This window comes from Sus scrofa, chromosome 2, assembly GCF_054392235.1.
Source record: "Sus scrofa isolate SSC_HxYL_T2T_F1_AM1 chromosome 2, Sscrofa_HxYL_maternal_Yorkshire_Landrace_v2.0, whole genome shotgun sequence".
Taxonomy (NCBI): domain Eukaryota; kingdom Metazoa; phylum Chordata; class Mammalia; order Artiodactyla; family Suidae; genus Sus; species Sus scrofa.
The window spans coordinates 6669759-6687246 of NC_139384.1; the positions used below are offsets into that span (position 1 = coordinate 6669759).

The 17488-nt window shown below is 62.7% G+C and overlaps 1 protein-coding gene across 12 annotated transcripts; it reads right to left on the reverse strand.

Annotated features, from left to right (window-relative positions):
• Nucleotide 1: 1 nt before the first annotated feature.
• Nucleotides 2-16887, reverse strand: EHBP1L1 (EH domain binding protein 1 like 1). 12 transcript variants are annotated; one of them, XM_021082840.2, is made up of 21 exons: nucleotides 16526-16642; nucleotides 14073-14130; nucleotides 13764-13859; nucleotides 13361-13414; nucleotides 13103-13281; nucleotides 12881-13023; nucleotides 12410-12436; nucleotides 12251-12319; nucleotides 12002-12164; nucleotides 10925-11669; nucleotides 8924-9100; nucleotides 8313-8470; nucleotides 8171-8219; nucleotides 7102-7761; nucleotides 2935-3004; nucleotides 2774-2829; nucleotides 2548-2671; nucleotides 2167-2266; nucleotides 1062-1135; nucleotides 865-979; nucleotides 2-752 (listed from the first exon to the last, which is right to left on the reverse strand). In XM_021082840.2, exons 1-21 carry the CDS (start codon nucleotides 16627-16629, stop codon nucleotides 653-655), a joined length of 3321 nt encoding a protein of 1106 aa, XP_020938499.2. In that variant the 5' UTR covers nucleotides 16630-16642; the 3' UTR covers nucleotides 2-652. The 12 variants fall into 12 exon arrangements, with proteins under 12 accessions (XP_020938499.2, XP_020938498.2, XP_020938500.2 ...); XM_021082839.2 differs by having other exon boundaries at nucleotides 8924-9106; XM_021082841.2 differs by lacking the exon at nucleotides 12410-12436 and having other exon boundaries at nucleotides 8924-9106; nucleotides 16526-16887.
• Between the last annotated feature and the right edge of the window lie 601 nt (nucleotides 16888-17488).

The following is a 17488-nucleotide window of genomic DNA, read 5'->3' on the forward strand; positions in this document are numbered from 1 at the left end:
CTATGTTTTCCTCTTTTTTTTTTTTTTTTTCTTCTGAAATGAGACTTCCTTACAGCGGTCAGCAGCCCAAACCCCATCATCCTTTGAAGGCCGAGGTCCGGCCTCCGCTGGCATCGGAGTTGGAAACCCTGCACATCCCCCTTGGAGTCACAGACAACATATGAGCCGATGCCCCACCCCTTCCGTCTATTGAAAGCCTCAGTCGTCCTAGGAAAGCTCCGAGGCGCTGGCTTGGCCTTTTCTAACTTTATTGCTCGCGAGGAACCAGAAGCGAGAGCGGGGCGTGGCAGTTCGCGAGCCATCCCTCTCCCACGGGGGTGGCCGGCCGGACCCGGCCCTCGGAAAGGGCCTCTGGGGCGCGCGCCCGGCCCCCCCCAGCCCACCGCGAACACACGCACACACACTCACGCGGTCGAATAAATACGGCCCGGACGGCGCGGACGCCCCGCCGCTCGCGTCCGTCGGGGCCGGAAGGGCCGCGCTTCCCCTCCCGGCAAAGGGTGACGGCGGCCCCTACCGGCCGCGCGCAGCATCGGCGGGTCCGGTCCTCGCGCGCGCAGGCCCGAGGCGGCGACCCGGCGCGGCCGCGGGCCGACGGGCGCTGCGGTCCGGACGGGCCCGGAGGGGCGAGGACGGGTGGGTCCGCGCGGCCTCAGCTCAGTACGCAGCGTTCGCGCCGGCTCAGCTGCCGGCTCAGCTTGCGACGCCGCTGCTCCAGGCCGCGTTCCAGGCGCTCGTCCTCCTCCAGGGCGCTGCGAAGGAACCGGGTCAAGTCAGGCCGAGCGTCGGCGCCCCCGAGGTCCAGACCGAGCGGGTCTCCGCGTGCAGCGCTCCCAGCTCCCAGCGCACCCCGGCCCCACTCACATCCGCTCCTTCTGGTCCAGGTTTCGGACCAGCTCGTCGCGCTGGTTCACCAGCGACACCAGCTCCTCCAGCAGGAGCTGCTCCCGGTGCTGCTGCGCGGCCGTTTTCAGCCAGTCTGGGGGCAGAGGAGGCTGAGGGTCAGGGGACTCCAGCCCCCGCCCCGTCCTGGTCCCCAGTCCCTGCGGCCCAACACGCACCTTCAATGGCCAGCATGGCCCGTAGCTCCCGGCTCAGCAGCTCGAACCTCCGCTCTAAGTCCTGCTCTTCGATGCTGGGGGGTGGGGTGCCAGGTCAGGGAAAGAGGAAGGGGAGGGAGTGCCCAGGGGTCTGACCACTCCACTCCCCGGGCCCCAGCCCACCTCACGGCCAGTTCCCACAGGGGCCTGGACTGAGGGCACAGCTACACAGCAGTTCCAGCTGGGAATCATCTGCTTCAACTCTTCCCCACCCGCGGGGTGTATATATTGCCTCCTCCCCGTGGCCCACCCCCTTTTTAAAAAATAAGAAACTCAGAAGGATTTCTTGGATGGATATTGCTCATAAACAGCAAGTATTAGACTAAAATTATTCTGCAAAAAATGATCCAAAACGCAAATGGAAAGCAAAAGCACCTCTGCCGTGCAGGACTATAAAGGCAGCGATGGCTCAGAACTGCTCTTGAGGGAGCTCCCTTCTTGGCTCAGCGGTTAACAAACCCGACTAAGATCCATAAGGATGAGGGTTCGATCCCTGGCCTCGCTCAGTGGGTGGGTTCAGGATCCGGCATTGCCGTGAGCTGTGGTATATACATCGCAGACGTGGCTCAGATCTGGCGTTGCTGTGGCTGCGGTGTAGGCCGGCTGCTGCAGCTCTGATTCAACCCCTTGCCTGGGAACCTCCATATGGTGCGGGCGTGGCCCTAAAAAGACAAAAAAAAAAAATTGTTTTTTGAATTGACCTCACTTGGGAAACCAACTCTGCTGTCCCCAGGCCTCAGCGTCCCTTACTCTAAAGGAGAGGGGTCACACTGGGGCACTCAGCGATGACCTGGCACATTTTTCTTTGGGCCTTGGTTGTCTCCTTCATAAAAATAGTACCAATTTAAGAAGTATGTATTTTTTACAGGAGATTAGGGAAACAAAAAAATAAGATGGTTGAGCAATTTCTTTAAAAAAAAAAAAAAAAGCCCCCAAAACCAAACCAAATACTTTGTAGAAGAAGGAAGCAGTAAACAGTTCCAGTCAAAGCAGTTAAGATTCCATCTGCTCTGCCGGCCCTGGGTGGGCAGGGGTGGGGCCTGAACCCGGAGGGAGCAGCACTCACAGCAGCTGCAGCTGGTCCTGCCTCCGGATGAGCGCGTTCTTCTTGTTGACCAGTGTGAACCACTCCTGGATCAGCACCTCCTCCTGCAGCCGGTTGGCACCTGAATTGGGCCAGGACAGTCGCCAGGCCTGCCACCGTCTGGAGCAGGGCAGCTGGGGATGGGGGGAGGGGGCTTGTTCCCTTGCAACATCCCAGAAGCCAGAGCTGTGGGCCTCCAGCAGGCTGCTTCCCCCGCTCAGGGACTCAGTGTGCCTGGCTGTAAATGGGGGTCATTGCCCCAGCCTTGTCTCCTCCCAACTCCTCTCAGGCCCAGAAAGCGCTGCAGGGTGGGCCAGGTCTGGGGGCGTGTGTCGCGGCGTGGAGTCCCGACCTTGGCCCCACCTGACTCCATGAGGCTCCTCAGCTGCGTCTCCACCTCGGCCGCCCGTCCATCTATCTGCCTCTGTTCCTGTTCCAGGGCCTGCAGCTCTGCGCACACGTACTGGCTTGTGTCCTGGAAACGTTGCTGGGTGGAAGGAGGGGGGGCAGAGGACAGGGTGGGCTCAGCCCAGGCCCCATCTAGGAGGCCCACCCACCCAGTGGCTCCTCCCACCTCAGCCCTCCTTACCAGCCCAGCCTCCTCCCCCGGGCTTGGGGGTGGTTCCTCCGCAGCGGGAGTCCCACCTGCAGACAGAGACCAGGCTAAGGTGCTCAGCCGACACCTGCGCCCGCCTGGAAGGTCCCCAGCTCAGGATCTGTGACAGTCACCACCCCTTCGAAACTACTCACCAGGGGGCTGCTGTGGGGCTGTGGCGGGGGCAGGGCCAGGGGCAGGGCTGGGGTCAGGGCTCACACCTTCCTGCGGAGGAAGAGGCCAGTGAGGGCTTGGAGGGGCTCCCCAAGGTCTACCCTGGGGCCAGCCAGAGCCTCACTCACGTGGGAGGAAGGGGCCTCAGTTCCAGGCCCTGCCTGCAGCCCCAGCGGCTGCTCCAGCCCGGGTGCTCAGAACTTCACCCCTACCCCCTGGGCAAAGCGCCTCCTCCCGCAAGGCCTGCAAGGCTCTGGCCTCCGCGGCTCCTGGCGCTGTGGTCCTGGGCTGGTCCACTCCCACTCGTTGAGCCTCGCAGTCCTCATTCCTGGGGCCTCACGGGGCCTTTGTGAGAGTCTGGGGTGAAAGGCTGGGACCTTTCCTTCCTCCTCCCGCCCCCTCTCCCAAGGTACTCCCACAGGCCAGGGAGCTGACCTGGATGTGGCCGTGACGAGGCAGTGCCTCCATGTCCTGGCCAAAATGGGACACTGTCCCACCTTATCAATCCCACACCTAGAGAACGCTGTGCTTTTCACATAACACTCAGAACCGCACAGGCGGCTGGACCCATCCATTACAGCCTCTCATGTGCCCTGCCCCTGGCAACCCGCAGGGGCTATCAGCCCTGGAGGCCCCCAACTTGGATCTCAGCTGATAGCCGAGCCCCTTTGGTGGCTACTGCTCTGGCCACCTTTCTAGGTCATGAGGTGGGGAGAAAGCTTTGAGCCCCCCCCACTGTCCACCCCACGGTGTACCTCGCCAAGAGGCAGCCCTGGACATCCCTGCCTCGGGTGACAGCCACTCTGGCCTGGGCCAGTGGCAGCCTCTTCACTAGTCACCCCCTCTTTCCCTGCCTGCCGACTTTACCCTCCAGCCACAACCGAGAAGGCTTTCTAAACAGAGTCAGTCTCCCACACCCGGCCATGAGGCCCCCAGCCTCATGGCCAAGGCCTGCTGGCAGCTCCAGCCTCATGGCCAAGGCCTGCTGGCAGCTCCAGCCTCAACTCCCACTGCCCGGAACCCCACCCAGATGCCACCCTCTGGCCACAGTGATGGGACTTTCACTTCTCCAAACTGTTTCCTCAGCCTGTTTCCTTGGCCTCTATCTTGGGCTGCTGGACACCAGCGCGACCTTTGTGACCCAGCTCTGCCCCGCCTCCTCCAGAGGCCCCTTCACACGGCTTTCTTCCTCCGTCTCTGGCTTTCATGCCTCCTGAAGCCTCCCCAATTCCCAGGCTGGGCAGATCCTCGCCCACCGTGGCCCCCAGGGCCTCTCGCGTCCCAGCTCCAGCCCTACCCCCAGACTGTCACGGCTGTTGGTCATCCACGCATCCCCCAGCAGAGGCAGCGGCTGCACACAGGCTGGGGTCCAGAGGACACGCTCTGGTTCAAAGTCGTGGCTAAGACGCCTTAAGCATTTGTTCGTGTGTGGGCGCTGTGCACGAACTGACTCATCGGCTCTCCCAAGAACACTGTCCCTGCTTTACAGACGAGGAGACAGAGGCCCACAGGTGACATTCACACAGGACCTGGCCTAGGCCTGTCTAATCCAAAGGTGACTTCCCAAGCTAGGCCACCAATTTGCTATTTGCCTCTGGGCCAGTCACGGCCACTGGGCCTGTCTGTGCCCTTGTATGTATGATGGGGAGGAATCCCAGGCCTGGGTAATCTGGGGGTTGCCGGGCTCCAGAAGGCATCTGGGGAAAAACACAGTCACCCCCGCTTTTGTCTTTTTCAGGGCTGCACTTGCGGCATCTGGAAGTTCCCAGGCTAGGGGTCAATTCGGAGCTGTAGATGCCAGCCTCCGCCACAGCCACAGCAACGCTGGATCCTTAACCCACTGAGGGAGGCCGGGGATCAAACCCACACCCTCACGGATACTAGCCGGGTTCATCACCACTGAGCCACAACAGGAACTCCCAGTTCCTTTTTTGATAGCGCCCTGCAGGGGTGTCTCAATGCCACTTGACAAACTTTCATGTCTTTGCTTCTCCTCCTCAGGAAAAGAGTACAGAGAGCAAGTGGCTTGTCTGGGGTCACGCAGCCAGTTAATAGTCCTGGGCCCAGTAGAGGGTCCTGAGTTCACTCTCAAGACGAATGTGACTAGCATCCACGAGGACGCAGGTTCGATCCCCGGCCTTGCTCAGTGGGTTAAGGATCCAGCATTGCCATGAGCTGTGGTGTAAGTTGCAGATGCCGCTCGGACCCCGTGGTGCTGTGGCTGTGGTGTAGGCCAGCAGCTGCAGCTCCAATTTGACCCCCTGGCCTGGGAAGCTCCATATGCCACAGGTGCAGCCCTAAAAAGATTTTTTAAAAAGGAAAAAAAAAGAGTTCCGTCTCAGAACCAGGGTTCCTCTATCAACTCAATCAACTCCCTTTATCTCTTTCCTCATCTCCCTTAGCCTCAACCCTCCCATGTGCAAAATGGGGTAACCGCTCCCTAGAAGGGGCACTGAACAAGTTGGTGAGGGGTTGTGGGGGGGGGCAGGGCAGGCACACAGTGATTGCTCAACATGGTGGCAGAGGCAGGAGAGTGGAGAAACCCGAAACTCAGCAGCAACTAAGCTTACTTACACCAGCCCCGACGGGAATTCCAACGCCTCCTCGTGTCTGCGCCAAATTCCCCTTTCTACCCCCTCACGCGGGCCGCTCCTCCAGGAAGCCCTGCTGAGCTGCACCAGAGGCACCCTGCCTTCTCATGGCATTGCTTCAGCCTCTCGCCGGCTTCCAGATGCCGACGTCATTCTAGCCAGGACTGTGGGAGCCCCCACAGCCAGGGGCGGCCCCTGCCTCCTCCCACGGCTCACCTAAGGATGGGGGACGGGGGGTGAAGGGGAGCCCCCTCCAGCCCCACGCGTCAAATAGCTTCTGTGGGACAACGGCTGGAGGAAGGGCCAGGCTTGGAAGGACCAGATGCTGGGACCTGGGCCCAGAAGGACAGAACCTCCCCTTTTAAACTGTAAAGAGCTCTTGACACACATTAAGGGGGCTTTGGCTGAAGGCCAAAAGACAGGTTGAGGACAGCTGTCTATCACGGCCTCTGTGGGTGCCTCCGATGGCCTCCTCACTCATGGGCTTAGGGCTGTGCCTCCAACCCTGCACTGCAGGCTCCTGCTCGCCAGGCCAGCCTCACCACCGCCTGCGGCCCTTAAGGGAGATGACGGGCTCACCTAAGGGTCTCTCTAACGGAGATGACGGTCTCCCTAACGGAGGCCTGAGCTGTCCTGCTGCCACGGTTTTGCTTGTGAGGCCCCCCTCTTGAGAACCACCCGCTCTGATTCTTCACCTGGGAAAAGCTGCCCGTCTTATTGGCCCGGAGCAAATGGCTGCTTCCTCCAAAAGCCTTTACCAGTTTATTCCTTCCTTTCCTTAGAACTCAGGGCCATCCCAGAGCTGCTGAAGGCCTGGAGCAGCCTAACAGACTGCCTGCTGTCTAGGACGGTGCAGCTGGAAAGCCCATGGCTGGACTTCAGTGGCTGCGAGGCCTTGAGTAAATCCCTGCCCATTCTGGGACCATCTCCCCTTCGGTGCAGTAACCATGAGACACCTAGGAGACTGACCTGACACCTGCAAGGGACAGGGGTACATGGGCACCCAGCATGGTTTCCCATCTCCAACTTTCCATTATCAGGGAAGAGAGGAAACTGGTCTCCAGCATCTGGAGTTAAAGATCCAAGTCAGAGACTCTTGGGGGATGGGAGATCCTAGAGAGCTCCCTGGAGTATAGAAACCCTGCTCCCAGCTTACAGGGAAGTGGTGGCATCTGGGCCACCTGCAGGGAAAGAAATGCCCCAACCCGCTCTACAGTGCAAAAGAGCCCTGCCTCCAAGACTGTCTACACAGTGCCTTCTGGGAACTTCCTATTCCAGCCTGTGATTCCCCTAACTGGGTATCAAGTGTTAAAAAGCCCTAAAAGAATCTCCTGTGGCGCAGCAGGTTAAGTAAGGACCCAGCAGCGCTGTCACTGCAGCGGCTTTGGGTCATTGCATTGGCGCAGGTTCGATCCCTGGTGCTGGTGGGTCTGGGCACACCGGCGCCCCTGAGGAGGAGCACCGAAACCGAAACCAGCCCTGGCGCGGGGGTGATGCCTGGGGACCTGCCCCTGCTCCGCCGGCTCCCCTGACCCCTACGCAGTGGAGGGCACTCACCGCTGCCGCTCCGGCCGCTCCGGCCGCTCCTGCTGCTCCCGAGTCCGTCTCGTCCACCGAGAAGGAGCTGCTGTTCCGCAGCCGCGAGCGCCTCTTCTTCAGCAGGTCAGCGTCGCGCACGTGGGAGAAGGAGCCGTGCGCGCGGGGCGGAGGCACCGGCCCGGCCTCCGCGTTGACCGACGACCGCCGCAGCCTGACGCCGCCCGCGGCGCCCGGCGCCCCGACTCCGTTCACCAGCCCTTCTGCCGGGGGCTCGGACGCCCGGGCTCCCGGGCCGTCGGCGGGGGCCTCCGCGGAGCGCGCCTCCTGGGCGGCCTCGGCCCCACGGTCCTTGGAGGCCGCCTCCGGGGCCGCCCGGTCCGCGCGGGTCGCGGCCTCCTGGAGCTCCTGGGGCGCCTCGGTCCGGTGCTCGCGCAGCCGCTGCGCCAGGTCGCCCGCGTCCAGCTCGTCGGGCGGGCTCGGCTGGGCGCTGGCCACGCGGTAGGTGCCGGCGCCCCCGCCGCCCTCCAGCTGCACCAGCTGCAGCTCCTGCCCCGTGCAGAAGGCGCGGATCTGGCACAGGTACGTCATGACGATGAGCTTGTCCGGCACCGCCAGCAGCACCATGTCCGCGGGCTCCAGCAGCCGCGACACGCCGAGGGCCGCGAAGCCATCGAAGGCCTAGGAACGGTGCGTTCGGCTCAGCGGCGGCGGCGGCGGCGGGCGTTACCCAGCGACGCCACAGCCCCGCCTCGCCCGGGACCACCGAGGAGGAGGTCCCCGCGACTGGCGTGCCAGGGTTTGCCAACAGCGCCTTCACCCTCGTGTTGGGGGAAATCTAGCAACAGGGCCCTCCCTCGCGTGTTACCCAGCAACTGGAAAAACCATCTGGTGGAAATATGCTTTTTAAAAAATGCTAAAGCGATTTAAAGACCCAAAGGGTAATGAGTGGCAGAACTCCCAAAAGCCACAGCTGGGGCTCTGAAGCCCACAGATTCCTCTCTGACACACAGACCCACGACCTGAAATCTTCCACTCAGGCCTGACTCTAGGCCTCCTTTCCCTCCAGGTACCGCTCCCTCCATCTCACCTGCTTGTTGTTCTGTTTCACGTTTAGTGGATCAAGGGAGGCAAAGTCGCTGCAGAGAGAGCACAGGTCAGAGGCTGGATCCACACAGGCCTTCCCTCTTGGTAGCCACCCCCCCCCATTCCCACCCCCTCTGGCAGCTCACATCTTGTCTGGGTAGAATCGGTGCAGGATGGCGCAGAAGGCCAAGCCATTGCGCCAGGATGTAGTGAAGTTGGTGATTCGAACACCACGGTAGCCGGCAGTGACTTCCTGGCACCACTCCAGCAGGGACTGGCTGAAGCTGACCTGGGCAGGTGGTGCCTGGGGACACAGGGATGAGCTTAGGGAATGTGGACATGAGATCTGTGGCCTCTGCCCCTTAGGCACAAACACCTCCAGCTCTGGGTTTGCCGGAGTCATTACAGACCACTAACCAGGACCTGAAGGTCAGGCAAAAGGGTTTCCAGCTCCAGGGTTAGCTATCAAGGTCACTTAGAAGGTCAGTCCCCTCCCCACCCGGGCAAGATCAGAGGTCACCAGCAGCCACATCTCCAGAAAATCAGCTTTAAGGGTGTCCCCCTCCATGCAGCCCAGGGAAGACAGGGTCGGGGAGCCAGGGCATCCTGAGAGAGGAGGGGGTGAGGGGCTCCTTGAAGCTGAGCCCCTGTCCCGTCCCACCCCAGCCGGCCAGGTGGGTCCATGCAGAGCCGCCGTTCGCTCAGCCCAGGTTAGTGGGAAGCAACAGACTGGGCCCTCGGCGGCCCCCATCCCTACCTGGCTGCCCGGCAGCCTCCTGTCCTCTTCAGGTTCCTCTGGGGAAGAGGCCCCCGAGGGGCTGGGCACCCCAGCCCCTGCCCCACTGGCCACCTGCACCTCAATCAGGCTGGCCTCTGGGAGGTTTCCCTCAGCTTCTTTTCCCTTCTCGGTTCCTGAGACCCCAGCCTCTGCTTCCTGGGCCTCAAAAATACCAGATTGGTTCTCTGAAACCCCTGGAACCTCCCTCTCTGCCTCCTTGGCCCCCCAAACCTCAGGCATGGCCTCTGAAACCCCCCAAAACCCACCCTCTGCTTCCTGGCCCCTCAAAAATGTAGTCTCTCCCTCTGCTCTCTGGGACCCTAAAACTTTATGCTTTATGACTGGGACCCTTAAACCCTCATATTTGAGGGTCCCCCAGAGTCCCGACTCTGCCTCCTGGACCCCAGAAGTCCTAGCTTTTGCCTTCTCAGCCTCTAAAACTGCAGTTTCTGTCTGTTGAGTCCCCAGGCCCTCAGCCTCTGCCATTCCAAGTCCTGGCCCTGAGAACCCTGAATCTCCCACTTCTGTCTCCTGAGCCCCTTCTGCCTCAGCCTCTATCCCTGGGGCCCCCGAACCCCCAGCTACCATCTCCTGGGGCCCCAATGTCTCAGCCTCTATTCCTGGGACCTCTGAACCCCCAGCTACCATCTTCCAAGGCCCCAATGCCTCAGCTTCTTCTGCCTCAGCCTCTATCCCTGGGGCTTCCAAACCCCCAGCTACCATCTCCTGGAGCCCCAATATCTCAGCCTCTATCCCTGGGACCCCTGAACCCCCAGCTTCCATCTCCTGGGGCCCCAATGTCTCAGCCTCTACCCCTGGGACCCCTGAACCCCCAGCTACCATCTCCTGGAGCCCCAATATCTCAGGTCCTATCCCTGGGACCCCTGAACCCCCAGCTACCATCTCCTGGGGCCCCAATGTCTCAGCCTCTATCCCTGGGGCCCCCGAACCCCCAGCTACCATCTCCTGGGGCCCCAGTGTCTCAGCCTCTATTCCTGGGACCCCTGAACCCTCAGCTACCATCTTCCAGGGCCCCAATGCCTCAGCTTCTGCTGCCTCAGCCTCTATCCCTGGGGCTTCCGAACCCCCAGTTACCATCTCCTGGAGCCCCAATATCTCAGCCTCTATCCCTGGGGCCCCCGAACCCCCAGCTACCATCTCCTGGGGCCCCAATGTCTCAGCCTCTATCCCTGGGGCCCCCGAACCCCCAGCTACCATCTCCTGGGGCCCCAATGTCTCAGCCTCTATCCCTGGGGCCCCCGAACCCCCAGCTACCATCTCCTGGGGCCCCAATGTCTCACCTTCTGCTGCCTCAGCCTCCATCCCTGGGACCCCTGAACCCCCTATCTCTGTCTCCTGAGTCCCCAACGTCTCAGTGCCTGCTGTGTCAGTCTCAAACCCTAAGACCTCAGAACCCCCTACCTCTGTTTCCTGGGTCCCTCTTACCTCAGATTTTATCTCTGAGATCCCTGAATGCCCCAGCTCTTTCTCCTGAGTCCCCAGTACCTCTGCCTCTGCACCCCTAGCTTCTATCTCTGGCACCCTGGAACCTCGCACCTCTGTCCCCTGGGCCCCCAATATGTCGGACTCCACTGTCTCAGCTTCTATCTTCAGTCCTCCTGAGCCCCCAGATTTCTCCTGGGGCCCTAATAGCTCAGTTTCTGACATCCAAGTCTTTGTCTCCAAAACTCCTGAACCCCCAGCCTCTGTTCTCTGGTTCCCCAGTTCCTCAGACTCTGCCACGTCAGCAGCCTCCGACTCCTGGGCCCCTAGTATCTCCACTTGTGCTGTCTCAGTCTCTGCCTCTGGGAACCCTGACCCCCCTACCTCTGTCTCCTGGGTCCCCAATAATTCTGACTCTTCCACCCCTGTCTCTGTTCCCAGGACCCTCGAATCCCCAGTTTCCACCTCCCAGACCCTCAGACCCCTGGACATTGCCCCCTGGTCAGCTACTGGTGGTGCCTCCTGGCACCTGCTCACCTGGGGCCCTGCGCTTGCTGCTCCAGCAGAGGGGCCCTCCTCCAGGCCTGTCCCCCCAACACCAGGGGCTCTGCCCCACACCTCTGCACCCTCTCTCTCCTGGCGTGCAGCAGCACTGGCCCCCTTGAGGTCATCGAGGTGCCTGGAAGGCCCTGCAGGCTCTGCTGGGGGTGGGCCCAGGACTTGGGGAGCCTCATCCCTGGTCCTGACCGCTGTTCTCCCCTGAGAGCCTCGTGGAGGAGCCTCAGGAGTCGCCTTGAATCTTGCCTCTGATGTCACCCCTGTAGCCTCTGCTCCCTTAGTGTCCACATGTCTCACCTTTGACTTCTGCTCAGCAGCCACCAGACCAATTTCTACACTCTTTTCACCCTTCCCAGCTCTGACCTCTGACCTCGGACTGCTCACCTCTCTGACTCCTGATTCATGCTCAGTGTCCACCCCACTAGTTTCTGGCATGTCCCCAAGACCCCCCTCCTCAGCCTTGGGTTTCTGCCCTTCCAAAGAGTTGCTGGAGTCTCTGTCCTCAATGCCTGGGCCCAGCTCAGCTCCCTGGGCCTCTGTCCCCTCCTGAGGGCTGGCCCAGGCCTGAGTCTCCACAGCAGAATCCACTCCTGCTGAGGGAGTCCCTGAGGCCTTGGGGGCCTCCTTCTCCCCTTGGTGGACTGGGGGCCAGGGGACATCAGAGCCTTTCCGGAGCCGAGGGGCCGGGGTGGGGGCCACATCCTGGCCTGGATGTCTTGAGGACCTGGAGAGAGAGAAGGAGGGTGCATTGCAGGGGCTCATTTTGTTCCCCACGCTCAGCCCCTGCCCCCCAACCTTTCAGATTGCTGAGACTCTGGAAGAGTGGGTTGGCGAGGGGAGCGCAGCTTCTTAAGAGCAGATGGGGGGAGGTCCCTGATGGCTCAGCAGGTTAAGGATCCAGCATTGTCAGTGCTGTGACTCTGGTTACTGCTGCAGTGCAGGTTTGATCCCTGGCCCAGAAATTTCCGCATGCCACGAGTGTGGTCAAAAAAAAAAAAGGAAAAGGAAAAAAAACAAGAATAGACAGGATGGGGGTAGGCTGGCTCCAAAACTCACCTCATCTCCGGCGGGGTTCCGGGGGGCCTTGGGGCCTTGCGCCCCACCTGGCCCCCTGCTACAGTAGCCGCTTCTGACCCCTGGCCCCTGGGGGACCTGGCTGGGGGCGCAGGTGCACTCACAGGGGCCAGGCTGGTATCCTCAACACTAGAAGGGCTGGCAGCTAGGGGAAGGAAGGGAGCAGGTGCTGAGGCCCCGGGCCCTGTGTCTGGAAGTCCAGTCCCCCCACAACCCCTGCCTGGGCCTCACCTGCCTGCTGGGGCTGAACTCGGCCCTCCTCCTCCTCCTCACAAAGTGTCTTCAGCTCCCGAGAGGTATCTGGGGGTGGGGGTTTGGGGGGGGCAGGGTCAGCCCAGGGAAGGGTCCTGCAGGTACGACCCTCTCCCCCAGCTAGAATGCTGGGCCTACCTGGAGACCTCAGGGCACCGCCCTGGCCTAGGAGAAGAGACAGTCCGTAGAGACAGGCCCACGGACGCAGAGAAAAGACAGGACAGACGAGGACAGAAAAAGCCTTAACAAGCAAAAAGGAGGGACCAGGCTGGATGGTGATGGGGGCAAGCCTGGACTGCAGCCCCTCGGCTTCCGGCGGAGCTGTGTCCTGGCGGGAACAGACCGGGGCAGGCACACACTCGGGGTGAGGAGAGGGCCAGAGATGCGGGAAGGCACTGGGAACCCATCCTATAGGCTACGGCCCCAGGCCTCCATGGGCCCACTGGCCCATTTTGGACAATCAGGATGGGTCGGCCTGGCAATAGGGAGCTCCAGGCACTGGGCGTGCACAAGCTGGCCCTGCCCCAACACAGCAACTGGATTTTGGCCCGGGCGATCCCCCACCCTCCCGGGGGGGGTGGTGATCTCCATCCACAGCTGTGAGCCCACCTGGCTGGGAGACACGAGCTCGCGCCTCTGGGGCCCCTGGACCATTAGCCTCCTCCTCATCACTCTCAGCAAAGTCATCCAAGTTGCCCACATCACTAGGTTTCATGCTCATGAGGCTTGCAAGGCTCTGCATGTCATCGTCCCTGGGGGTCAGAGGTCAGGGGTGAGGGCTAGGGGCCAGAGGTCACACACTAGGACCAAGAAGGGCAGTTGGGCACTCACGTGGCTCGGCCTTCCCGCAGCAGCACCCCCGAGAGAGTGAGGCTCAGCTCGGCCTGCACCACCTTCACCGACTTGGGCTTCAGCCGCAGCCGCAGCGGGACTTGGGCAGGCACAGGCCCCGCGTGGCGGGCCAGGTCCACCTCAGCAGTGGCCAGCACCTTCCGCTGCCCCTTGGACTCCTGGGGGCCGGGGGAAGGAGTATCAGTGCTGCCCCGGAATCCCCGAGACCCCAAGCCCCTGCCCGCCCTGGCCACTCACGTTCTCGATAACAAACGTCCACTCTTTGGCCTCATACTGGTCCACGTGGGGGTCCTGGAAAAAGGGGGCGTTGGTGAGTAGAGGAGCGGCTGCGGGGGCAGGGTAGGGAGAAGAGCCTGTGCTGGCTCAGGAGGTGTTCTGGGGGGGCCTTCACACTTGTTGAGCCCCCTGCCAGGTATGCTCCCCAGCTTCTCCTGACCCAGCTCTCTTTCATGGGCTGGTAAATGCCACCTCCTCCAGGGAGACCTCCAGGGCCTCTTGCGCGGAGTACGCCCCCTGCGGTGCCTCTTGGTCTTACTCCCTGTTCTTTGCTATTTGGAAGGATGACCCACCAAGGGTCTCCTGTGGCCGCCCCGGGGTTGCCATCACTGTCCCCATCTCGGCGGGAGGGCTGGAGACTCACCCTGTATAGGGTCACAGAGATGTCCACGTTCTCAGGTACCATCCACACCACGGTGCCCCGGTACGGGTTCTGGATGCCCGGCTGCCAGCTGTGGGCCTACGAGGAGCAGTCTGAGTCCTCCCCCGAATCTTTATTCCCCCCCTCACCCCTTGCCTTTAGCTCCAACCTTGACCCCATCTTCCTCTTCCTTCTGTGGATTCTGATCCGAACCCGAACCTGACTCCACTCCCCCATCAGCCCTCACCCACTCATCTCACCCGCCCAGTGGCCCCAGCCCCGATCTGGACCCTCGCTGACATCCTCCCCCACCTTGGAGCAGATGCGTCGGTTCCGCCGGGTCCACACCACCACCAGCTTGTCTGGTTGCCTAGGAGGCAGGGTCGGGGGAGGGGGGGAGGGGGCTGTTCAGTCAGGCCCACCCAGTCTCTCCATCTCTTCCAGAGTCTTCCTTTTGCCCACATCCCCCACCCCTCAGAAAGGGCCTGACGGTCCCTTATCTGGGGCCACAGGGAGCAGGGTGGGGCTGCCGAGGCAGGGTGAGGCTTGGGCCAGAAGGGCAAAGGCTCGTGGGTTGACAGGGGTCAAAAAGGAAGTAGGCACAGGGAGAGACGGAGACAGAAGCCCAACAAGGCCCCTGCAAGAAACAGACTCAGACACAGAAAGGGGGGGTTGTGGTAAAAGAAGTCCATTCACTCACAGATATCTGCAGAGTGCCTACTAGAACCCCAGCCCAGCCTGGGGGCAGAGCAGAGCAAAGGGGAGGCACCATCCTTCTAGGGCAGGGAATGGGCTATGGGAAGGTCTGGAGAAGGAAGGTTCCAGGCAAAGGGGATGGCAGGTGCCAGGGTCTGGGGATGAGGGTAGGTGTAAGGCCGGGTGGGGGGGCAGAGGCTAGAAAGTAGTCAAAGAGGCATAGGGTCACCTTGTCATTAGATACCCTGCCAGGATCTTCCAGCCCAGCCTTTTGCTCTGCAGGGCTCCTGGTTCCCACAGGGGGCACCAGGCAAGACTTCCGGAAGGTGACATCTAAGCTGAACATCAATGCCAAGGCCAGACTCAGAAGAGAGGCAAAGAGACGTGGGGAGACAGAGACAAAGCAAGGGGAGAGAGTCGCGTATGCAGGGCCGAGTTCCAGACATGCGGCTGGGCCTGGAAGGGAGAGGGTCCCTTTGGGTTAGCGGGGCTGGCTGCTGCCTAGGAGGCTGGGGGTGGTTGTGGGATTGTCAAGCCAATGGCCACACAAGAGCCCTCCTTGCCTGTATCCAGTCCCACGCCAGCACACTCAGGTTCACCCTGCTCACTGCCCCTCTGGAGGCTGAGCTGAGATAAATGACTCTCCTGTCAACCCCTGAGGATGCGAGACCCAGAGAGGTCAGGGGCCAGGGGAGGGCACACGGCTGAGCCTAGAGCCCTCCAGCCTGGAGCCAAGTGCCCCTCTTGGCCCCCAAACTGCAGGCGACGACGTCTGAGTAAGGGCAGCCAGGGGGCTTCCCAGAAAGGGGAAGCAGAGAGTGGGAGCCGAGGGTTGGCGGGGCCTGGCTGGGCAGCCTGACTCAGGCTGGGCACACCCTCCTGGGGAGCTGCGACCTGAGCCAGGGCAGTTTCCTAGCCTGGGCTGCCGGCAAAAAAGCCCAGGAGGTTCTGCCCATCCCCTCTGACTCAGACACGCTGACACTGCCCAAACCCTCAGCCGGCTCTCCAGGACCATGCCCAGGGTCCCCCTGGCCTCATCAAGAATGCTGGGGCACAGGGCAGAAGCCATAGACCAGAGTTCAAATCCCAGCCCTCTGCCGTGTTATTCCAGCCTGCCTCTCTCCTTTCTGGGCCTTGCCGAATGGTATGAACCACCCTCGGGTCTAGTCAAGACCAGGGATGTGACAGCTGCCCAAGGGACCTCAGGCCTCCTGCTCCCTCCCCTCCCCTTAGACCCCCTGGTCCCTTCCTGTCCTTCCTCTTGGGAGCCTAAATTTAGCCCCGCCTGGCCCCGCGGGTGAGGCCCCCACAGCTGTGCCCTAATCCAGCCAAGGGAAGCTGACACCAGCAAGCACGTATATTTAGGGTGTGACGCAGGGGCCTGGGCAGCTGCGGGTGGGGGCATGGGAGATGCCCCTGGGCCCTGTGGCAGTCCGGGAAGGTCCTGCTGCCCCTCGCGTATCTCCCCTCACCCCACCACCTGGCCTTCCCCAGGCTCTCTGCTCCCCGACCCACAACCTCCCAGGCCCTCAGGCCCCTTTAAGCTGCTCCCCGCCTTCCTCCCTCCCCATCCTTCCCAGCGCTCAGTTTCCCCTTTTAAGGATATTGTGGAGACAGAGCCAGCCTCCCAGCGCCCACTGTGGTTCCAGGGGCGGGTGGTTCCTCTGGTTCAACAAATGGGCAGGGGGAGAGGGGAGCTGGTCTAAGGTCCCTGGAGTTTTCTGTCCCGGCCCCTCCACCCGCAGGCCTCAAAACTTGCTCCCTTGTCGGACGCCACCCTGAACCATCCCTCTGGCCGAAAACGTGAGGCCTCCCTTCCCCCAGCCGTGAGCGCGGCTGAGGGAAGTGTGGGCGCAGACAGGTTCTCAGGCCTCCACTCCCAAGGCTGCCCACACTCCCCAACAGTGGGGAGCCGGGAGGCTGCAAGGGCACCGCTCAGTGCTGGGGCACCAGGGCCCAGGCTGGGGGTCGGGGGCCTCTCTGGCCCCTGGGCTGGGGGCAGGGTTCTCCGAGAGGCGGATGGGGCCCCTGGCGGACTGGGGGGTCCCCCAGGCCTCCCTCCCACTCACCATTTCTTGGTGCACTCCACCACCAGCTCGTGGTAACAGGCCACAAACTGGAACTTGGCGGCCCGCTTGCCCACGCGCTGCAAGCGCTTCCACACGGAGGTCATGGCCCCACAGCCCCCGCCGCCCGCTCCTCAGATCCCGGGCTCCCGCCGGCCCGCGACCGCTGGCCCGGCCCAGGTCCCCATGGCCTCCCGGGCTCCCGTCGGCGCCGCCCGCCCCGTCTGTGGGGACGGATCGGAGGCGCGGGCCGGGGGCCGCTCTCCCCGCCGCCGCCGGTGCCCGCCGGGGGGTCTGGCTGCGTCAGCGGGGTCGTCTGGGGCGCGTCGGGTCGCTGGAGCGCAGAGCGGCGAGCGCGCCGTTTCCTGGAGCCGCACCCCCGTCGGAAGGCCAGGCGGGCGGGGCTCCGGGGGGGGCGGGCGCGGGGGGCGGGGCGGCCCGGCTTCCGGGGCCTCGCGCGGCGGGCGCGTGGGGGCGGCGCGTGGCGGGGGGTGGGGGCGCGAGGGGGCGGCCTGGACCGCAGCGCCTCCGGCCCGCGCGCCGACGAGGTGTGGAGGCGCGCGCGGGCCGGGGCAGGAGGCCACCCGCAACCGGTGCCGCCCTTGCCAGCGCTGCCCCGGCCGCCTCCCTTCCTGCCCGCAGCGCGGCGAGGTGCTCAGTGGTGGCCCGGTTTCTCAGGCCGGGGAAAGAGACCCAGAAAGGAGAAGAGACTTGAAGGGTGCCAGTGGGCCGGGCCAGAGCCCACTGGCCTCAGCGCTGGGGAGGCCGGCTCCTGCTGCCACCGCGTCTTAACCGGAGCAGGAAGAAGCAGAGGCAGGGGCCGGCCCGGGCGCCCTACCTGTGGGCAGCACCCACTGGCCAGGCTCAGGACCTGCGTCTTCAGCTGTCAAGTGGGAAGGTGTCCCACCGTCCGCACGCGGCTGACTTCCAAGTGTGTGACCTTGGGCAAAGGACGAGTACCCGGGG

Excerpts from the sequence above, each read along its gene's own strand:
- EHBP1L1 (XM_021082835.2), bottom strand. The coding sequence starts at position 16,629 with ATGACCTCCGTGTGGAAGCGCTTGCAGCGCGTGGGCAAGCGGGCCGCC. Across the intron at positions 7,762-8,170 it reads TGAAACAGAACAACAAGCAG|GCCTTCGATGGCTTCGCGGC; the intron begins GTGAGATGGAGG and ends CACCGTTCCTAG. Across the intron at positions 2,267-2,547 it reads GAGGAGCCTCATGGAGTCAG|GTGCCAACCGGCTGCAGGAG; the intron begins GTGGGGCCAAGG and ends GGCCCAATTCAG.